General features: G+C 35.6%; 6 protein-coding genes across 6 annotated transcripts; 3 read left to right on the forward strand and 3 right to left on the reverse strand.

Moving 5' to 3' along the window:
- Positions 1-1,090: 1,090 nt before the first annotated feature.
- PKNH_1216300 (mediator of RNA polymerase II transcription subunit 4, putative) lies at positions 1,091-2,218 on the forward strand (the record flags this gene model as incomplete). Its single annotated transcript, XM_002260178.1, has 1 exon — positions 1,091-2,218. The coding sequence occupies one exon, from the start codon at positions 1,091-1,093 to the stop codon at positions 2,216-2,218; it is 1,128 nt and encodes a 375-aa protein (XP_002260214.1).
- Positions 2,219-2,531: 313 nt separating this feature from the next.
- On the reverse strand, positions 2,532-4,979 carry PKNH_1216400 (conserved oligomeric Golgi complex subunit 6, putative; the record flags this gene model as incomplete). The annotated part of the gene is made up of 1 exon (XM_002260179.1): positions 2,532-4,979. One exon carries the CDS (start codon positions 4,977-4,979, stop codon positions 2,532-2,534), a length of 2,448 nt encoding a protein of 815 aa, XP_002260215.1.
- Positions 4,980-6,097: 1,118 nt separating this feature from the next.
- Positions 6,098-6,922, reverse strand: PKNH_1216500 (cytochrome c oxidase subunit ApiCOX25, putative; the record flags this gene model as incomplete). Its single annotated transcript, XM_002260180.1, has 1 exon — positions 6,098-6,922. The coding sequence occupies one exon, from the start codon at positions 6,920-6,922 to the stop codon at positions 6,098-6,100; it is 825 nt and encodes a 274-aa protein (XP_002260216.1).
- Positions 6,923-10,646: 3,724 nt separating this feature from the next.
- PKNH_1216600 (ATP-dependent zinc metalloprotease FTSH, putative) lies at positions 10,647-12,755 on the forward strand (the record flags this gene model as incomplete). Its single annotated transcript, XM_002260181.1, has 1 exon — positions 10,647-12,755. The coding sequence occupies one exon, from the start codon at positions 10,647-10,649 to the stop codon at positions 12,753-12,755; it is 2,109 nt and encodes a 702-aa protein (XP_002260217.1).
- Positions 12,756-13,859: 1,104 nt separating this feature from the next.
- PKNH_1216700 (conserved Plasmodium protein, unknown function) lies at positions 13,860-14,917 on the reverse strand (the record flags this gene model as incomplete). Its single annotated transcript, XM_039114042.1, has 6 exons — positions 13,860-13,881; positions 14,034-14,130; positions 14,235-14,337; positions 14,543-14,626; positions 14,718-14,764; positions 14,911-14,917. 6 exons carry the CDS (start codon positions 14,915-14,917, stop codon positions 13,860-13,862), a joined length of 360 nt encoding a protein of 119 aa, XP_038969806.1.
- Positions 14,918-17,327: 2,410 nt separating this feature from the next.
- Positions 17,328-18,476, forward strand: PKNH_1216800 (ATP synthase (C/AC39) subunit, putative; the record flags this gene model as incomplete). Its single annotated transcript, XM_002260183.1, has 1 exon — positions 17,328-18,476. The coding sequence occupies one exon, from the start codon at positions 17,328-17,330 to the stop codon at positions 18,474-18,476; it is 1,149 nt and encodes a 382-aa protein (XP_002260219.1).
- Positions 18,477-19,264: the final 788 nt, after the last annotated feature.

The raw sequence follows: 19,264 nt of genomic DNA on the forward strand, positions 1-19,264 counted from the left end.
TAATGAAAAGAATAAGTAAAACAAAAAAAAGGGTACTTGGTCGGGACAAGTAAAACAGAACTCCCGGTTACTTAGGCGAGTGAATTTAAGATGGAAAAATTGCTTGTCCTACCCTGTTGTCAAAAAAAAAAAAAAAAAACTGAAGAGAAAAATACTACCCCCTGTTTTATACGAAACAGAGAAAACTATGATGACCCACAAAATGAGTAAATAAACAACATAAGTGTACGAAGAAGGATTATGGTTATGAATACTTTTCCTGGTGGGCGTCCTTCTGAACGATGTGCTGCGCCCGCACCCCTTTCATTACAACAACCTCGCATCCATTTGTTAAGTGGCTTTGTTGCAAGGTTAAAGAGGTGAACTATTCAACGGAGGGGAGTTGCCTAGAATTATATTGAATTCGACTGAAAAAAAAGGCAAATGAAGTGGTCGCCCTATTCTCATAACAAGCAAAAAAGAGGGAAAAAAAAAGAAAAAAAAATTAAATAAAAATAATTTACAGTTACGGAATAGGAAAAGTAGGACGTGACTATGTTCGTAGTGACTCTCTTGGGGGACATTCTGCGCAAGATACATGAAGGACAAATTGTGTGAGCGTTTGAAAAAAGCAACGTATACATGAAAGTATTACATATATTTATCTGCATTTTGCCGTGGCGCTCTGAACGGGTCAAGAGAGAATGAAATAACCTACTAGGCTAGGCAAAAAAAAAAAAAAAAAAAAAAAAAAAAAAAAAAAAAAACGGCAAATGTATAAATCGCGCTATTGTTAAAACCTGGGTAAGGGGAAGTGTGCCCTATATTTTTGTGTATTTAATAATGGAAAATTTCATGCAAAAATAGATCCAAGTGCAAACACCTGGAGAAATGTTAACATGCGTATAATTTGCTAAAGGAGCAAAGGTATAAAGAAAAGTGAAAGCGCTAAAGGGGCATTTTTTAACTGCCCACTTTTTTCATAACAAAATGAGATGAAGGGATGCAAGACCAGCAGGATCCAAACATGTATTAATTAGGAAACGCCCATCTACACAATCTCAATTGTCATATTTAACACCCTATTATATGATCACCTAGGGCGGAATAAATGGAATGTGGATATTCGAATGAAGGGAAATTCCACCAAGTTGTTCTGACCATAAAGGAGAAAATTGAAAAGCACGATTTAAGCAAATGGAAGGACATTGTCAAGCCTGAAGAGGGTCCAAAATATGATGAATATTTTGAGCGTCTGCTGAGGGAGGGCAATCAAGAAAAGGACAAGAACGGGAAGGACACGGAGGGGAAGGACACACACGAAAAGAATACCCACGATGAGGGCGTCCACGGGAAGGATGATCTATCCGCTGAACAGGTGGAAAAAACCCCCTCACATGAATACCAACAAACCGAGGACGAAGAGAACCCAAAGAAGTTTCAGCTGAACAAAGAATTCTTCGATAAGATAAACAATAAGGAAAAATTTTACTTCCTACTGAACATAAAAGAAATGATGGAAACGAGTTGGTTATTGGCACAGAAAAGGTTGGAGGGAATTAAAGTAGAGGAAAAATCCAAATCGGTTAATGTCCAGGATTTATTAAATTACTCGCAAAAAATTGCAGACACGACATGTGCCCCACCAGAGTGCGACAATATAAACGACAGAATAATGCATCAAGAATATTACCCCAATTATCATTTTTTAAATTTTGTAAATGTAGAAGAAATACATTTGTCCAAACTATTTCAGCTACAAAAATATAGTACCGTTTGCTTTCCTCCAATTATCACCATACAGGAGGGTAAGGACAACATGCTCGTTCTTCATATAAGCTGTTCTACTCCACACGCCACCATTTATTACAAAGTTAATGATGAGACGAATGAACAGATATATAATACAGATGAGAAGCCGAAAATTAGGAAAAGAAAAAAGATCAATGTTTATGCCTGGTCAGTTAAAAATGGACATATAAAGTCAAGAATTTCGTGCATTTCGAAATCTTATAAAGTCGAGGAAGATGATTCGTTTTCCCTGTCGGATAATTTTCCAAATAAAGACCAGGGCGAACAACCATCAGGCTTTTCCAAAACGGGTACGGAGTGTAATGCCCCTGGTAGTAAGCCATCTCAAATTACAAATGTCTTTAAAAATTTGGGCTTCCTACTTAGCCGAAAAAAGGAAAAAACAGAGGAATCCTCATCAAATGGGGATTCATCGAGTGAGGCGTAGGGGTAGCATATTTAACGAATCAAAAAAGGAAGGTCGCCACAAAGTGGATGTAGCTCATTCTGATTATTTGCCTAGAGCTGTGCAGCGTGAGAAGTAGCGACCACTGATGTGTTACCCATTTGTTCACGTCTGACTCGTCTTCCGCTTCCGCTTCCTTTTTTTTTTTTTTTTTTTTTTTTTTTTTGTGCAAATTTTCCCTTATAAGCGCAAAGCGCAACATAGTAAAATGTATTAATATAGTTAAACGAAATCAATTCTTTTAGTATGTCCACTAAGATATGCGCGCCACTGCATTGTTTATACACGACGTGCATCATATAACTGACAATTTTTTCAAAAGGACATCCTTTATTTGATCGGGCGGAAAAAGCATATTCACTTTTTTGGAATACATTTCGTACAAGTGTACATATTCCTTATGTATGTTATTAAATAAGGCCATGTGCATTTCCTTTTTGACATGACTTGATTGAATTTTGTTTACCACAGGGAAATCATTAAAGTTCTCCGAAAAAGCAAATTTATAAAAATTTTCCAGAATCAATTCTACCTCCTTTATGTTACTTTCTTCCTCTTTCCTAATTTTGTCTAACTTTAAGTAAGCCAATAAATTATTATTTTCAAGCTCCAAGACTTTTTCCATTTTTTCATGGATAATTATACCAAGCAGATCGTAGTACTTAGAGGAGCCCTCAAACATTTTTACATTTTCCTGCATAAAGATAAATATATTTATAATAAATATGTAATCTCTTTCTACATTCTGATTTTTATTTTTCAATGAGTTATTTATTAAGGGGTTGATTGTAATGTCGAGGACGTTTTGGAAATTTTGCTCGTTGCTTTCGGAACCAAATAAGGCAATGTTTCTTCTGTATATGGAATATACATGATTTAATGCATTGAATATTTTTTTTATAACTGACAATGTGTTATCAAAATAATTGGGTTCGTCTACTTTGGTGATCTTACTAAGGTAGAAGGTGACAACGTCTTTTTGCCACAGAGCTATGAATTCGTTTTCTATTTTTTTCTGTATTTTTTGTGTATAGTTTAGAAGTTTACAGTTGTATTTTTCTACTCCGCTGTTCTTTTCCCCTAACTCGCTTCTACCCCTTCCTGTTTGGGCATCTTCCACGTTGCTTCTTGTGTCGTTATCCAGTTGAGGAATGGCGATTTCATCGGAGCTGTGCCGTTTTACGTTTCCACCTTGTGCTTCGTCTAGAGATCCTTGTTCTTCAACCACATTTGTTTCAATCCCCACATTTTTTATTTCTTCTCTATCTGCACTCTTTTGATAATATTCCGTATTTATATTGTTCACTGATTCACCGCCAAACAACTGTTCTTCGTTCATCTGATCGGGGCGCTCTCCACTGGGGAGTTTACTCTGGGTATCATCTGCGATGTTTCTGGAAAAGTTCCACAAAATGGAGTTAATGGAGTTCCTACTGTGAATTCCCTTTCCAGAATTAAATTTGTAATTTTCTAAGAATGTATTTTCGTGGAGAGTGACTGCACTATATAAATTGGTACCATTAATTTGACGATCATTCAACTCTGGATTATTAAGGCGTATCATTTCGATGGAATTTTCTCTAATTATATCTTTGGCGTCTTGTGTTATTTCGCAGTTGTTTTGAAATTTTTTCAATTTAAAAATGAACATGTCTACAATGTGAAACAACTCATAACATGTATCGTAACTCTTCGGGTAGCTACTCAAATTTGTTTCTAAAAAATGACTGTAGGAAAAATACAAGGAGTCAATTATCGTGTATAAATTGTTGTGCATATTTTCCAGCTGAGCAGTTATATATGGGATTTCTACGTTGGTATAATAATAATTGAACAGAAGAAGAATTTTGAAGAAGTGATCCTCCAACGTTATTAAGTAGTATATTGTTGAAAAGAAGTTTTTAAATATTTCTATCGAATCATCTATGGGGGGAAATTCACCTTCTGAGTTGTTCCTCCTGACTATGTTACTACCATGACTCATAAACAAATCGTTGTAATTCCTCTTGAACAATTTTATTCTAAAATGCAAAAAATTGGTGAAGCATATGTTGAAGTATTCCATATTTTCGATAATAATTTTATAGCACAATTTTGTCAAGGGAGAAAAATTCTGGACATAATTTCTTATAATAATTTTTCTCTTTTCTTTTTCTTCGGAAATTGGGCAGAGCAATAAATCTGTAACTTTCTTTATCTTCCTATAACTATTGTTATTCTCCCTGATCACATAAAGACACATTTTCTTGCACGCCTTATTCAATATCTTACTGTAATGTTTGGAGTAGAATTTGTTTATTTTATCAGTTGAATTCTCGTTTAACAACTTTATTATATTTTCCTTGGTGTACTCAAACTGTTTTAAGTGTTCAAAAAATGCAATATTTAGCGAAACATTTATATCCGTTAAATTGTTATAGCTTAGAGGACTTAAACTGTATTTCCTTAGAATTTTGTCATACATTTTTTCTTTCTTCCTGATGGTATATTTTTCCTTCTTCAGTTTTTTCATTTCTTCCATAATTTCGCTTGTCATTTTTCTACTTTCCAAAATTTTTTCTTCTGCATTTTTGTCTAATTCCTTCACTTTTTTTAAGTCCTTTTGAATATTCTCGAAATGTGTGAAGAACACATTTGCCTCCTTGAACCTATTCTCGAAGCGATCTAATTCTTCCAGCTCCTCATCTTCCTCATCATATAGAACGCTGTACTTGTTAAACATGCCCTCAAAATTTTTCAACATTCCCCGTTGGTTATTTAGCCCATTTGGGTTTGCCAACCAATCGGGGTCTTCACATATCTGTATGTCGTCCATTTATTTTATGGCTCATTCGATCGGCGATGCGAAATTACCAATTGGTTTTTTCGCCGCATTGGAAAATGAGGAAAGGATTGGCCTACCACTTTGCGTTGTTAAAATGGAGTGGTCTTTCCTCCATACCGCTAATACACCCGAGGGGTAGCATATTTCCGTGCATATGCATGTGTAAGCATATACATGTATGTGCTTACCCATGCTCGCGTGCATGATACCCTCAACCGGCAAAAAATTCCCCTCCCACCCGTGTACTTCTATACGTTCTAAAAAGGGTCATCGGGTGAAGTTGGCCATTCGCGAAAATTATTTCTCCCGGTGAGTGCGATACAATTGAGCAGACCTTTTCAAAATGGTCATTCAAAATGGTCATTCAAAATGGCCATTCAAAATGGCCATTCTAAAGAACCATTCGAAAGAGCGAATCGGATGAGAGGTCCGCAAAGGAGAACCGAAAAAATATTTTCAAAAAAGCTCTGCGTCCCATTTGGTAAACGGAAAAAATGCGCACGAACTGTGTACCTTGGGAAAAAAAAAAAAAAAAAAAAAAAAGGCACTTACGGGGGGGTAAGCAGTTTTGCATATTATTAGTTTCTCCATTTAACTTCCTCACAAATGGGGGGTACAAATTTTTACGCATTTTCCACCTTTAAGAAGTCTAATATATTTTACTATACAGGTGTGCCTCTTTTTTTTAAGAAATATCGAAACAAGCGCATTACCACAAGAAGTTCGCGCACTAGTGAATGAGGGACCCATTCTTTGCGTCAAATAATTTTGCAGCGAATTGATCTAATTAAAGATAAAAGTATGATTGTAGGTTATGGCACACAGCGTGGGATCACACAATGCAGAGGCCACCAAAATAAACGTATTTTCAATAAAACAGCGTATGTACACTGGTTGAGAAGCACACGTGTTTTTAAATAACGTACACACGTGCACGTACCTATTTACATAAAATGTGGTAGGTGCGAAGGTGGTATACCTTCGTGTTAGCATGTGGGAGTTCCACGAAAAGCATGGACAAACGTCAATTCAACAATTTAGTGAAAATGAGATGGATATAAAACAGTCTTGGGGACAGAAAGGGGATCTCCATTGTTTATAAAAAACTTGTGTCCCTCCTGTTTCAATTTTTCAAAGCATTCTTTCTTACATTGGACATCCAGCCAACGACATTCCTTACATCTCATCTTAGGATAAATAAAAAATAACTTACCATGCCAAGTAAAGTCTCTTTTTCTTCCGTCCAAATGTCCATATGCATAAGGTTTGGGGCATGGAGGCTTCATTGTAAAATGAACCTGTGCATGGTACCATAAGTATAGGCAAGTTACGAATAGGAAATAAACATGGAATTTTAAAAAAATCATTAATTTCCTTTCGTATTCAGTTAGCATGACTGTGGTTAATCTTGAATATGGTTCTAAATCAAGGATCCACTCCTTTCTATTATTATATCTTGTCAAAAATCCTGTTATGTCTAAATACCTATATATCTTCTGCCCTATTGTTTCTTTTTCATTTTTATTGAAGAGTATGATAACATTGGAGTTCTGGAGAATGGACACATCGTTTTTGGAATATTGCTCCGATAAGCCATTAGCATTTCCGTTCGTTGTTGCAAAATGTTTTCTTAGATTTGTTTTGAAAACATGGTTGTCCTTCTGGCTGCTATTTATGATGGGTAAAAATAGCCCATTGCGCTTAATAATACAGCTCTCTATATGATGGGTAGCTGTTACGTACGTCCTTAAGAATATTTTGTTTCTACCTTTTTCGTAAACATTTGAAAAAATGTTAAAGGTATCATTTCTTCCATTTCTTAAAAATTGTAACATCATGTTTTTCTCGGTCTTATGCAGCATTCTGTCACTTGGTCCGTCTGATTTAATTTCCTCCTATTTTTTTTTTTTTTTTTTTCTTTTTAAACGTTTGTAATTACACTACACTTGTTTTGTGTAGCTATACATACAGACATGCACTCTTGCGCACTTGTGCGGCTATTGTGTACTTATCTCTCTTCAGCTAAGAACTGTTTCCTTCCTGAGAGTTTCTTTACCACATGCAACATATAACTTAAACACTTGGCTAACACTTAAATGTGTTCGCTTCAGTCAATGCATGAGTCGCTGTTTGACTACACACATGCGCACTTATCTGGATCCAAAGTGGTAACATTAATGGGTTGAAAATTCATATGTCCCCTGGCGGTCACCAAAAAAAAAAAAAAAAAAAAAAAGGACCTCATATATTAACACAGCACATTTGTATTATTATTAATATGTATGAAACTTGGTTTTCCAGCTGACCCCCCGCTTGGCATCTTAAAAATCAGTCACATATCTGACCATGCGCGAAGCAGCCCTTTTCCCCATATAATATTTTGTGAAAAAAAAAAAAAAAAAAAAAAAAAAAAAAAAAAAAGTATATTGTACACTGCCTCACGCACGCAGCGAGTATACAACGGGAATGTACTAATATAAATATATGTATATATGTAATACTGTATAGTTCAAAATGGGAATGCTCCAAATCGAAGAGGAAATGAATAAATACCGCTGGTACGGATAACACCCAGTGCTGTTATTCACTTGGCATTTTGCTATTTTTTAAAAACGTCACGTGGAGTTGAAATAAATACACAAGAGTACATCATGCGTAAAGGTAATTATTTGCACGGAAAACGTATGCACTTCATGTGTACACGTTCGTGCGCGCACTCATTGCTTCCTTTGGAGGCCTAGCTGTTTCGACATTTCGGGCCCCCGCGATCGACCATCATCCCAGTTACATCGCGGATTAAGCAGAAACTTGGAAGTGGTAAATTTGCAATTTGGAGTTAAAAATTTGAAGTTTACAATGTGAAAATTGAAATTTTTTTTTTTTTTTCCTTTTCCGCAAGAAAAGTTGATAACTCGTTTGCACAATTTTGAAGGAAAAAAAATTCGGAGAGTTATATTTGTGTGTTGCGATTTTTGTTGTGAAGTGCAAAATGTTTAGCAGCGTACGGTGAAAAATGAAAAGTGGACGCAAAAAATTGAAAAAGTACCCAAGTGTGTCCACCCCGCGTAATCATTTCCATACCGTTCATGCCTCCAAGTGAATGTTACAAACGTGTATGACCAAGCAAATTATTAAAGAGTGAAAATATATAGCTTTATTTCTTTAGGAACACGTTTACCAAATGGAAAGAAAAAAAGTAAAATTAAGAAAATTCAAAAATGTGTGTCATCCATGTTAGTTCCTCTTAACCTTTATAATATATCCCCTTTTTATTCTTTACGCATGCGGAAAAAAGTTAAAAGGATACTGACAATCGGGGTGAGGGGCGATCTTAGAAATCCACGTTCGTCCTTCAAATAGTACACATGAACGCGAAAAGGTGCAGGCTACCAAATAAGCCAGACAAAACAGTTACACAGAAAATATCGCATAACCTCTTATTACTCGTGTATTATTTTTATTTTTATTTTTATTTTTTTCCTAACCCATTTTATGCTTATAGTAAGCATTGAACTTTTTTGACCTGTCCGAATTTTCCATCCTTCTATCTGTTGAATTAAATTTAAAGTGACTGTACTGAAAAGGGTGGTGCCCCAAGGGTGTGCATGTGTTAGGAACGTAAAAGCATATGTATCTCCAATGAGAAAATCGTCACATACTTTAGGCACACATTTATAAAATAAAGTCTACACATTCCAATGTCCGTAAGGTATCATCATTAAAATGCAAGTAGGGTGTACTTATCATAGTGCCCTCCGACATAACACGGCAAAAATGTCTAACGTGGGGATACACTTTTCACTTTTTTTTTTTTTTTTTTTCTATTTATCATACGTAATAGGACTAAAGGATGGAAGGAGGTACCACAATTTTCCGATGTGTATCCGTGTTAGAGAGAATGATCATAATGTAGTTGGGCTCCTCTACATCCATTCAGCGTACAAAAACGTTTCAAGAGTATATACACACCTAAATATATGCATATATAGCTCTGTTTTGCCTATTGTGTGCACATCTCTCCTCTTGCGCAAGGAACAGCGGAATGAAGCGTGAAGGGTGATGGGAATAAAAGAGGAAGCCACTGTTTAGTGAGAGATATATGAACATATAGGCACATGTTTGAACAATATTTCGTTGGCATATATATTACATATATGCAGAACCTTTACACATGTCCATTCGGGTCAAGCAAAATTTTTCTCGTTCGCCAGAATGCTGTATCCTCCTCGGTAAAATATACAAATCGCGCTTGTCAAAAACGAATGTGTTTTGCTACACTATCAACACAAAGCTTAACAAACGTATGAAGCAATTGTTAAGTAACTGGGTTAATCATTTGTACGCCCCTATGTACAAAGCTTAACAATTAGGGTTTTAAAAAAAAAAAAAAAAAAAAAATGGCTAAGGCATATTGCTATGCCTCGAATGTTTAAAAAAATGTGAAAGGGGATATATATCATCTTGTGCTATTTTTTCATATACAAAATACGCTACGCATATTCATTGAGCGCGCTTGGCACATATAATCCTATTCGAAATGTAAAAAAAATAAAAAATAAAAAAAATTTTCATTCTTGTGCAACTGTGAACATGCCATTGGGGGATAAATAACTTCTTATTAACAATAACGAGTCTAATAAAAATCAAGGGGTAAAATTCGTCGCAGTTCCTGCTCCTTTTTTTTTTACAAAATTGGCTTCAATTTTTTACGCATCAGATGAAGTTTATATTGTAGGTGCCCAAAAAATAAATACCGCGCCATTGGTACTTTTGAATATGTGCATATGCCTCCTTATATGTATGTCGTGCGTATGCATGTGCTTACATAAGAAAAAAAATCACCTACATATTTTTACAAACACGTATTTGCTTAAGGAGCTATATACGATATATTTGGAGGCACCTTTCCTTTTTTTTTTCCTCTTCAAGTTTGCATAAATTATATGTATATATATACTCCTTTTGTTGCAAACTCGTATGGTCTCAGGAGTTACAAATATTTTTGCAAAAAGGTCATTCATATGTGTATCTCAAGCGCGATTCACCAATTGTATGCAAATGATTTTAATTTTTTTTTTTTTTTTTTTTTTTCCTCATCTTTGCATAGAATTACTTACATAAAACTGTATAATACCATTTCGTGTACATATTTACATTATCGCAGTAGCTTATGATTAACCGAAAAGTGGTTATACATTTTTTTGAATAAAAAAAAAAGATAAAATTGAATTCCCTTTAACAGAATTGTAAATGGCAAATTAACCATAGGGGACACGTAGAGAACAGCTAGCAGTGGGAAGGCGCTAATTTGTCGCAAGACCAAGAACATATGTATACCTAGAGCGGAAGTGAAACAAAAAGGGAAACACCGCAGCGACGGTGTATACAGCATAGCGCAGTATAAAAAAGTGTGCCCGTGCGCCATCCCTGCCGAAATAACATTTGTATAAATTGTGAACCACGAATTAGTTAAATTTAATGAAAAGCTAAAAAAAAAAAAAAAAAAAGAAGAGGCAAACGTTGGTGATAGCGCTCACATAAACGTTTGGATAGCCAACATCTAGGCGTGAAGAAGACGTGCGCAAAATGCTGTTGCTACGGAACATCGTGGTGGTGCACCAAAAGAGGAGCCACATGTTCTATGTGGGAAATCTGGCAAAGGTGCAATGCCTCCTGAACAACAAAAGGTTCTTTACGCTCGTGAAAAACGAGAGGCTGGATAGACTAAAGAGGGAAATCCGATACAAGCCAAATGATAATTTCCTTATATTACAGTTTTATAAGGAAGCAAATGTACACAATCCAAATGAAGTTATAAAACATTACGAGAGCAATAATAACATCAAAAATGAAAGCATAACTAAGGAGTACATAAAAGCGCTAGTGTATACAAATAAGTTGAAATACACCAACTTGGATAATCTAAAGTATGATAGCGACCCCATGTTATATAGAAGATATATGGAGGAGTCGAGCCATTCAAATGATATCCATAACGACCGGTCCAGTGTGTATGATACGGGTAATTTGAACGCGGATTCTGCCTACGTTAATATGGGTCAGTCAGCTCAGAGAATAGAATATGTAGATAAAAAAAAAGGGGGGCACAGTGAAATTCATACTTTACAAATAGACCCCAAGAATCCTTTAAAAGTGTCTGTAGTAGATGGAAGCAAAAGAGGCATGTGGGGATTACTCAAGTCAACTATCGGGTTTTTAATTCTCGTGGCGGCGGCAAGTGTATACCTGGAGGGAGTATCCCAGAATGTCCAGAAAGGTATAGGAGTATCAAATAAGAAAATAATTCCAGTGGAAAATGTAAAGGTCACCTTTGCAGATGTAAAAGGGTGTGATGAAGTGAAACAAGAACTTGAAGAAATAATTGATTATTTGAAAAACTCAGATAAATTTACAAAAATAGGTGCCAAGTTGCCCAAGGGGATACTCCTATCCGGCGAACCGGGCACAGGAAAAACGTTAATTGCTAGAGCCATAGCGGGGGAAGCCAATGTCCCATTCATTCAAGCATCAGGATCCGAATTTGAGGAAATGTTCGTAGGAGTTGGTGCCAGGAGGATAAGAGAGCTTTTCCAGGCTGCCAAAAAACATGCTCCATGTATCGTTTTTATTGATGAAATTGATGCAGTTGGGTCTAAGAGAAGTAATCGAGATAACAGTGCTGTGAGGATGACACTAAACCAATTACTGGTAGAATTGGACGGGTTTGAACAGAACGAAGGAATAGTAGTAATATGTGCAACAAACTTCCCACAAAGCTTAGACAAAGCGTTGGTAAGACCAGGAAGATTGGACAAAACCATTGTAGTGCCATTGCCAGATATAAAAGGTAGGTATGAAATTTTAAAAATGTATAGCAACAAAATTGTGCTGTCGAAGGATGTTGATTTGCATGTCTTATCGAGAAGAACTGTTGGAATGACAGGAGCAGATTTGAATAATATATTAAATATAGCTGCTATTAAATGCTCTGTGGAAGGAAAGAAAGCGGTGGATATGAATTCAATTGAACAGGCATTTGATAGAGTCGTTGTGGGATTACAAAGGAAATCTCCCCTAAATGAAGAAGAGAAAAATATTACAGCTTATCACGAAGGTGGTCATACTTTAGTTAATTTTTACACAAAAGGTTCTGACCCTGTCCATAAGGCAACCATTATGCCTAGGGGTATGTCCCTGGGAGTTACATGGAAAATCCCTATCAGTGATAAGTATAGCCAAAAAATTAAGGACGTACAAAGCGAAATAGATATCCTCATGGGAGGGCTAGTTTCTGAAGAAATTATTTTTGGCAAGAATAATGTGACCACTGGGTGTTCTAGTGATTTGCAGAGGGCTACTCACATAGCACAATCTCTTGTTATGAATTATGGAGTAGGAATTAATGAAGAAAATATATCCATGTTCTTGCAGGATAAAAAAAACATTAGCGAAGAAATGAAAATAAAAATTGATAAATCTATTCAAAAAATATTATTAGATTCTTATAACAGAGCCAAAAAGGTACTGAATCAACACATTGATGAACTACACAGGGTTGCTTCTGCCCTCGTAGAATATGAAACTTTGACTAGCGATGAAATCAAACTAGCTATGCAAGGGAAGCATGATCAGATAAGAAAAAATAGAGAACTGAAACAGAAGGAATTTAACTTGAAGGATAGCAGGATTTCGTAAAGGCTCAATTGGTGAAGATTTCCCTATTTGTGGGTTAGGTGTCATCTACCAATCGATAAGGAGACAATTCCATTTTTCCTATATATATATATTTTTTTTTCTGTTCCATTTCTTTTCTACGCACATTGGATTTGTTGCTATTTTTGAATAATTAGCTCATATCGTAATTACATACTATGTCATCTAGCTTTTTTTCTTTTTTTTTTTTTTTTTTTTTTTTTTTTTTTTTTGCTCCCATAGCACTCTTCATATATTATGTCCTCTTTTGACTACCCCGTTTTTATTGTTAAATTTGTGCCTTTTCGTGTGCAGGTAGAAACACGCCTTATACGTAGACTGTGCATGCGATGCCCATTACGTCTGATTTTATTTAATTTCTCTGTTTGTTCCATCAATCACGATGACATGTATCATCCCCTCCTCCTCTCTATGCTACATTATTAATATAAATTTCTCCCCCGTCTGGATAAGCATCCTGTATATTTTCCTGCCCACGATTTAGTGGTTGTTTTAAAAACGCTTTAACTGAACAGGTGTAGTTTAGTATAAGTGCATGTTAATTATGAAAGGGAAAAGGCACGGCGCAAAGAAGGCAAAGGAGTATCGAAAATGAGGGAAGTGATAAAAAAAAAAAGGAAAGTGATAAAAAAAAAAAAAGGAAAGTGTACACAGAACCAGTCATTAAGACTAAACCTTTTGCAAGTGGTGCCATTTTTTTTTCCCATATGTTGTCAAGCCTAATGAGGGCAAAAATGTCACCTTCGCGAAGTGGACTTAATTTTTCTCCCTGTGGACACGTTTGCTTGTCCGCACCCAACCGATATTTTTAAAAAGGACCATGTACCGATTTTAGTGTCGCAATATTGTTCTTTTCCCATGTTACAGAGTTGGCAAGAGGTATAGCATAAAGTCAGAAATATTTTTACATAATGATAAAATTAGAAACATACACGTTCAAATAAATTGCATAAGTAAAAAGCTGCGCCTTCCGAGGAGATCCAGCAATCGTGCTAACCTTTATCAAATTAGAAACATGTCTTTCGAGCAGGTTAAATGTATTTTACCACTTCTTTAAAGCGATCCCTCTTTGGTAATTTTGCCTGTTTACAAATTAATGATTTTTTCACTAAAGGGGGAAAAAGGCGCAACCATGTTATGGAATCCAACGTTTGCACATAGTATGTATAACTGCAATTCGATGAAAGGCACAATTTCATACATGCAAATGTGGCAATATGCATTCAACTATGTTTTGTAATTCACGTTTTCTCTTCTAACGCGTAGGAGGAGAAAACTTCTAGATCAACGTCGCTGGCGATTTTTGCATTTTCCATGAATTCCCTCTGTTTATTGTTCAGCACGAATTGACTCAGGCCTTAAGCGGTGAAAAGGAAGTGTGATGCATTGTAACTACGAAATAAAAAATAGAGCAGTGTGCAAGGACGACGAATGAGAAAAAAAAAAAAAATTGTGTATAACCGAGAATGCACTTTTCCCTAGATATACATTTCTCATTTTGTAAATTTAAAAAGTTGTACACTGCCTTTATGTCTTCCGCATCAAACACTTTTTCCACGTTATTCTGAAGAGGGATTAAGGGAGAAACATAAATAAGCACACGGAAATATGCATATGTGCGCGTATACACATGTACATATGTATGTCGAAGAGTAACACCCCCTATATTGTGATTTTCTGAGATGGGCGAAACAGCGCTCCGAATTTCTGCACTGTGCGTCTTCTGGGTATTTCCCCCTATTCTGCATATCCGTGGCTATTTTGTTTACTTTCCTCTCTAATTTTTTTAGCTCCCCAATTAATGACTCCACCACGTTTTGAGGCTTTTCAAAATAAACGTAACCTAAGAGTTCCTTTTAAAATGTGGAAGGTTTTAATTAGCAAAGATGTGTAGAGAACGCTCTGCTACTCTTTTTGTTTTTATTTTTCTCACTATTTTGCTACCTCAAATATTTCGGCTATATTTTTTCTCTTGATATATTCAAGGTCGTCTACAAAATGTTTATGGCACGGAGAGGGCATTCAATTTGAAAATTTTCACTTTAACATAAACGCAGGGTTGTGAAGGGGTGAAGTAACAAATCTGTGAGACACTGTTTCTTATTTTTTTCTTTTTTCTTTTTTTTAACTATTATACCATTCATTTTTTCTATGCGCACTTGTTGATATATATTTGATAAAGAAAGAAAAAAAGGCAGGTCCCAACTTGGCACTTAATCTAAAATGTTTCAGTAATATATTTTGGCAAAACTTTTTCTCCTTATCGTCGTGCATACTTAACCCTAGCACAGGGAAAATGTCTCATTTCCCGTGAAGCGGTAAAAGGTGGAATATAGTTCGAGTTTTATACTTAAAAAGGGGAAAACATCAAACCATCAAGGCATAAAAATACGAAAACGTAGAAACGTAGAAATGGGTGCCCGCTTAGCTAGCGGGAGAATTTCGCATAGAAAATTTCATTAACTTTTTTGTCTCAAGTGCTATTCCTTTTTTTGTGATCATTTTGTAATGACGTTTGACAGTGTCTACGGACCAGTTAAGGAAAATGTCGCGGGAGAGAAGAGCGGGTTTTATTTTTATTGTTAAAAAAAAAGGAAGCACCAAAAAGTGCATGGCTATTTGATGGTGCAAAATTTTATATGTCCCCCTTCCTAAGGAAGAATTTAACCTATTGATACCTTTGCCACACTTATGGAATACAGATGAGCATTCATTAGTTTAAACCACAACACACAGTTTGAATTTTTATTTGTTTTTTTTTTTTAATGGACCAAAGTAAAATAAGTGCGCGCAGAGAATTTAAAAAAAATATAACAAAAAAAGTGTAAAAAGAAATGTCTAAAAAATAACAGTTTCACTTTTCGGCACTCTCCCCGCTCCTATCCGACGGTGACGCTTTTGAACAGTTACGTCCATGGGTACCTTTCACATTTGTCTACTCATTAAAATGGCTTTCCATTGTTAAGGCGTCCTCACACATTGTAAGCTGAGGGAGCAATTACTGTATTTGCATAACTCGCATCGTCCGCTACGTCTGCAGCGTTTATCCCCCTTTGCCTTTTTTCTCGCCGATTTTTGTATAACACCTTTAAAAGGAGGCTCTTCGCCAGCGGCACAGCAAGCAAATGCCGAGTTGTACAAACACTGCCGCAAAGAGGAAGAAGTCGTTAACTGTAAAAAACGACAAGGAGAATCGCAAAATGCACACACAGCATTCGCCCCTCAGAAAGAACTCTCCATATTTTTTTTTTTTTTCCTTCGCATAGCAGAAAAAATATGGTGAAATAAATTGCTAAAATTATTTTTCCAAAATGAAAACACACAAGGGTCAGGCACGAAGCGGCCTTTTAAAGGAAAAAATTGGCAAAACTGGGAATATGAAAATTTGCGTAACGGAAATGCCATGTAGTGGTGGTTTTGCTTTTTATCCCAACGTGTAATTACGAACAATTAGTCAAGGCATATGTCAAATGTACCTATATACATGTGCGTGTATATATCCGCGTAATGCCTTATATGTATTAAAAAAAAAAAAAAAAAAAAAAAAAACGGGCAAAAAAGTCTACGAGTCAAAAATTGCCTCCTTTAAAATGCCCAGCATAAAAAAAAAAAGAAAAAAAGAAAAAAATGCATTTTCAAGTTAACAATTTTCTACGAGTATGTAATATAAATGCGTATACAAAACATTTTCGAAAATTTGGTTTGTTCTTTATTCCATGTGAATAAAAGCAGTGCTGAGAACTGACATGCAAACAAAATGTGATAAAGTTGTTTGCGTACATTTCGTTCATAACATTATTATATGTATCCATCAGCATAATACTCCTTTAATGTTTTTACATGACATTTTACATAAGGGGGATAACTTTACTCATCTCATCACTAGCGTAAAAAAAAAAAAGATGATGTAAAAAGGAAAAAAAACGTTACTAAGCAAAAATATGTGCCATTATTATTATATACATATATAATGCGTAAAAATTTTAAATATCCATAGATTTAATTTTTCGTACGTATTTGAACTTTGCCAGTCCAACAGAACATTCAGAAATATGTGATTTTAATTTTCATCATCTTGAAGTGAAAGTTTATAAAAATATTTCATTTTTCAGATTTTTCAAATTTTAAAAACTGGGCAGCGGGAAGAAATTTACTACATTTTATTTTATTTTTTTTTTTTTTACACACAAAAATAAATAAATAAATAAAAGCTTTTAATTTAAGAACTGTAAAAAAAGCTAGTAAGTATCGGCTAGCTCTATGTGTTAAACGCCCTTTTCCCTATATTTTTAACAGTTGTACCGGCAGAAAGCAACATTCCCAACGTTTGGAACGCAGCACTTTACGCGTAGCATTACAAAGGTTGAATTTTTCCTAAGGGGGGAAATCTTTTCATGTCAACGAACACTACAGAACAGGCCTGTTCAAGGACGAGCAAAGTACTGCATAAAAGAAAAAGACACCATCAGCGATTAAGATATTTGTTAACGCGCACACGCCCATAGTGTATATACATACCACATACATGTTTCCCCCTTTTAACCACCTTTCAGGATGGAATTGTGCCTTTATAACTCTAAAAATGGCTACTTGGAAGCCTTGTTGAGAGGATTCCGCAGCAGTTTTTTAACCCCAGAGGAATATAAAAAGCTGACAGAAGTGGACACGCTCGAAGATTTGAAATCCGTTTTAGAAGACACGGATTATGGATCGTTCATGATGGATGAGCCATCACCCATTGCAGTCACAACCATTGCGCAAAAATGTAAGGAAAAAATGGCTCACGAATTCAATTATATAAGAGCACAGGCAGAAGAACCTCTGAGAACATTCCTAGACTATATTGCAAAGGAGAAAATGATTGACAATGTAATAATTTTGATACATGGCACGTTGAATAAGAAGCCAGCAGAGGAATTGCTATCAAGAGTAGACCCTTTAGGATATTTTCCACAAATGAAAGCTATCACCACCATGGATGTACAAAACTCTCATGATGATGTTTTGAAGGTGCTTCTTATAGAAACACCGATAGGAACTTATTTCGACAAGTACATCTCTGCGAACGCATCAAATGAAAAGAACAACGTAACAACTATTCTCAACGAAATGGATATTGAAATTTTAAGGAACACATTGAAGAAGGCATGGCTGGAAGATTTTTACGATTTCATAAGAGAGTTAGGTGGAAAGACAGAGGAAGTTATGGGTCATATACTAAAAAGCGTTGCAGACTTTCGAGTGCTATCAGTTACATTGAATACAATTAATTCTAGTTTAAGTTTGGAGCTGCAAAAAGATAGAAATGATATGTTCCCATGTTTTGGCTACCTATACCCAGAGGGAACAGATAGAATTAGAAAATGCTGGAATAATGAAACCGTTCAGGCCGCCTTAGAAAACTATCCGACTTACTACAACTTGTACGAAGAATGCAAACAGTTTTATATGAAAAATGAAAACATGCAGGATAGTAAAATTGTTGACCATAAAGTAAAGTCTTTGGAAGATTTACTCTATGTGAAACTGGTGAAATTATGTGAAACGGCATTTGATCAACATTGCCATTTTGGGATTTTCTATGCCTGGGTAAAGTTAAAAGAACAAGAAATTAGAAACATTGTTTGGATCTCAGACATGATTCTGATGAATAGGAAAGACTGCATCGATAGTATTATCCCCATATTTGAGCCGCAAATTTAGCATCCTTAAGATGCAGGCGAGGGTAAGGGCAAACGGGGATAAGTTCGAGGAACGCGAATGTATATATGTGGGGGGGGTGACAATGGGACAATGCGGCAGCGGAATGCACAGCTGCGCACCCATCGGCGTGGCCGTCAACGCACTGCCTGTGCTATGCGCATCCACACGCATGAACAGGTGATTGCATCCACGAAAATTTTTGTTCCAAATTTTGTTCATTAATTTTTTTTTTTTTTTTTAAGTAGTAATTTAAAACCTCATCATCCTAAGCGCCTTGTGTAACCCCCCACGTTGAAGTCTGTTTCATGCATGAAAATATATGATCCCTTGTGCTTGTGCCCTCTTTTATTCTGATGTGTCTGTGATCCACTTTACTCTACGTTACTTCATACTATATCATATATTATTACAATTATAATTATTATCTTTATAATTATATTATTTATTTTTATTTATTTTTTTTTTTTTGTTGTTGTTGTTATTTTTCGATGTATATTTTTATTTATATGTTAATGTACGCACGCCGCTTTACCACGCGCACATATGTTACGTAATGCATATCATATGAGTAAAAATTAAATCGGCATATTTTTTTTTATTTTTCCTTTCCACCAATCAACCCCCCTTTTTTTATGTTTTTCCCCGCTTGTAATTTGTCTGAAAATAATTAATCCTGAAAAAAGTTACCCACCGATGTGTTTTCACTTTGAATGTTTAAGAGGATGCATGGAAGTGCCGCAGGACGGATATTGACCTATAGGCAAGTGCATGTGTCCGCGGATAGGCAT

Source organism: Plasmodium knowlesi, assembly GCF_000006355.2.
Source record: "Plasmodium knowlesi strain H genome assembly, chromosome: 12".
Taxonomy (NCBI): domain Eukaryota; phylum Apicomplexa; class Aconoidasida; order Haemosporida; family Plasmodiidae; genus Plasmodium; species Plasmodium knowlesi.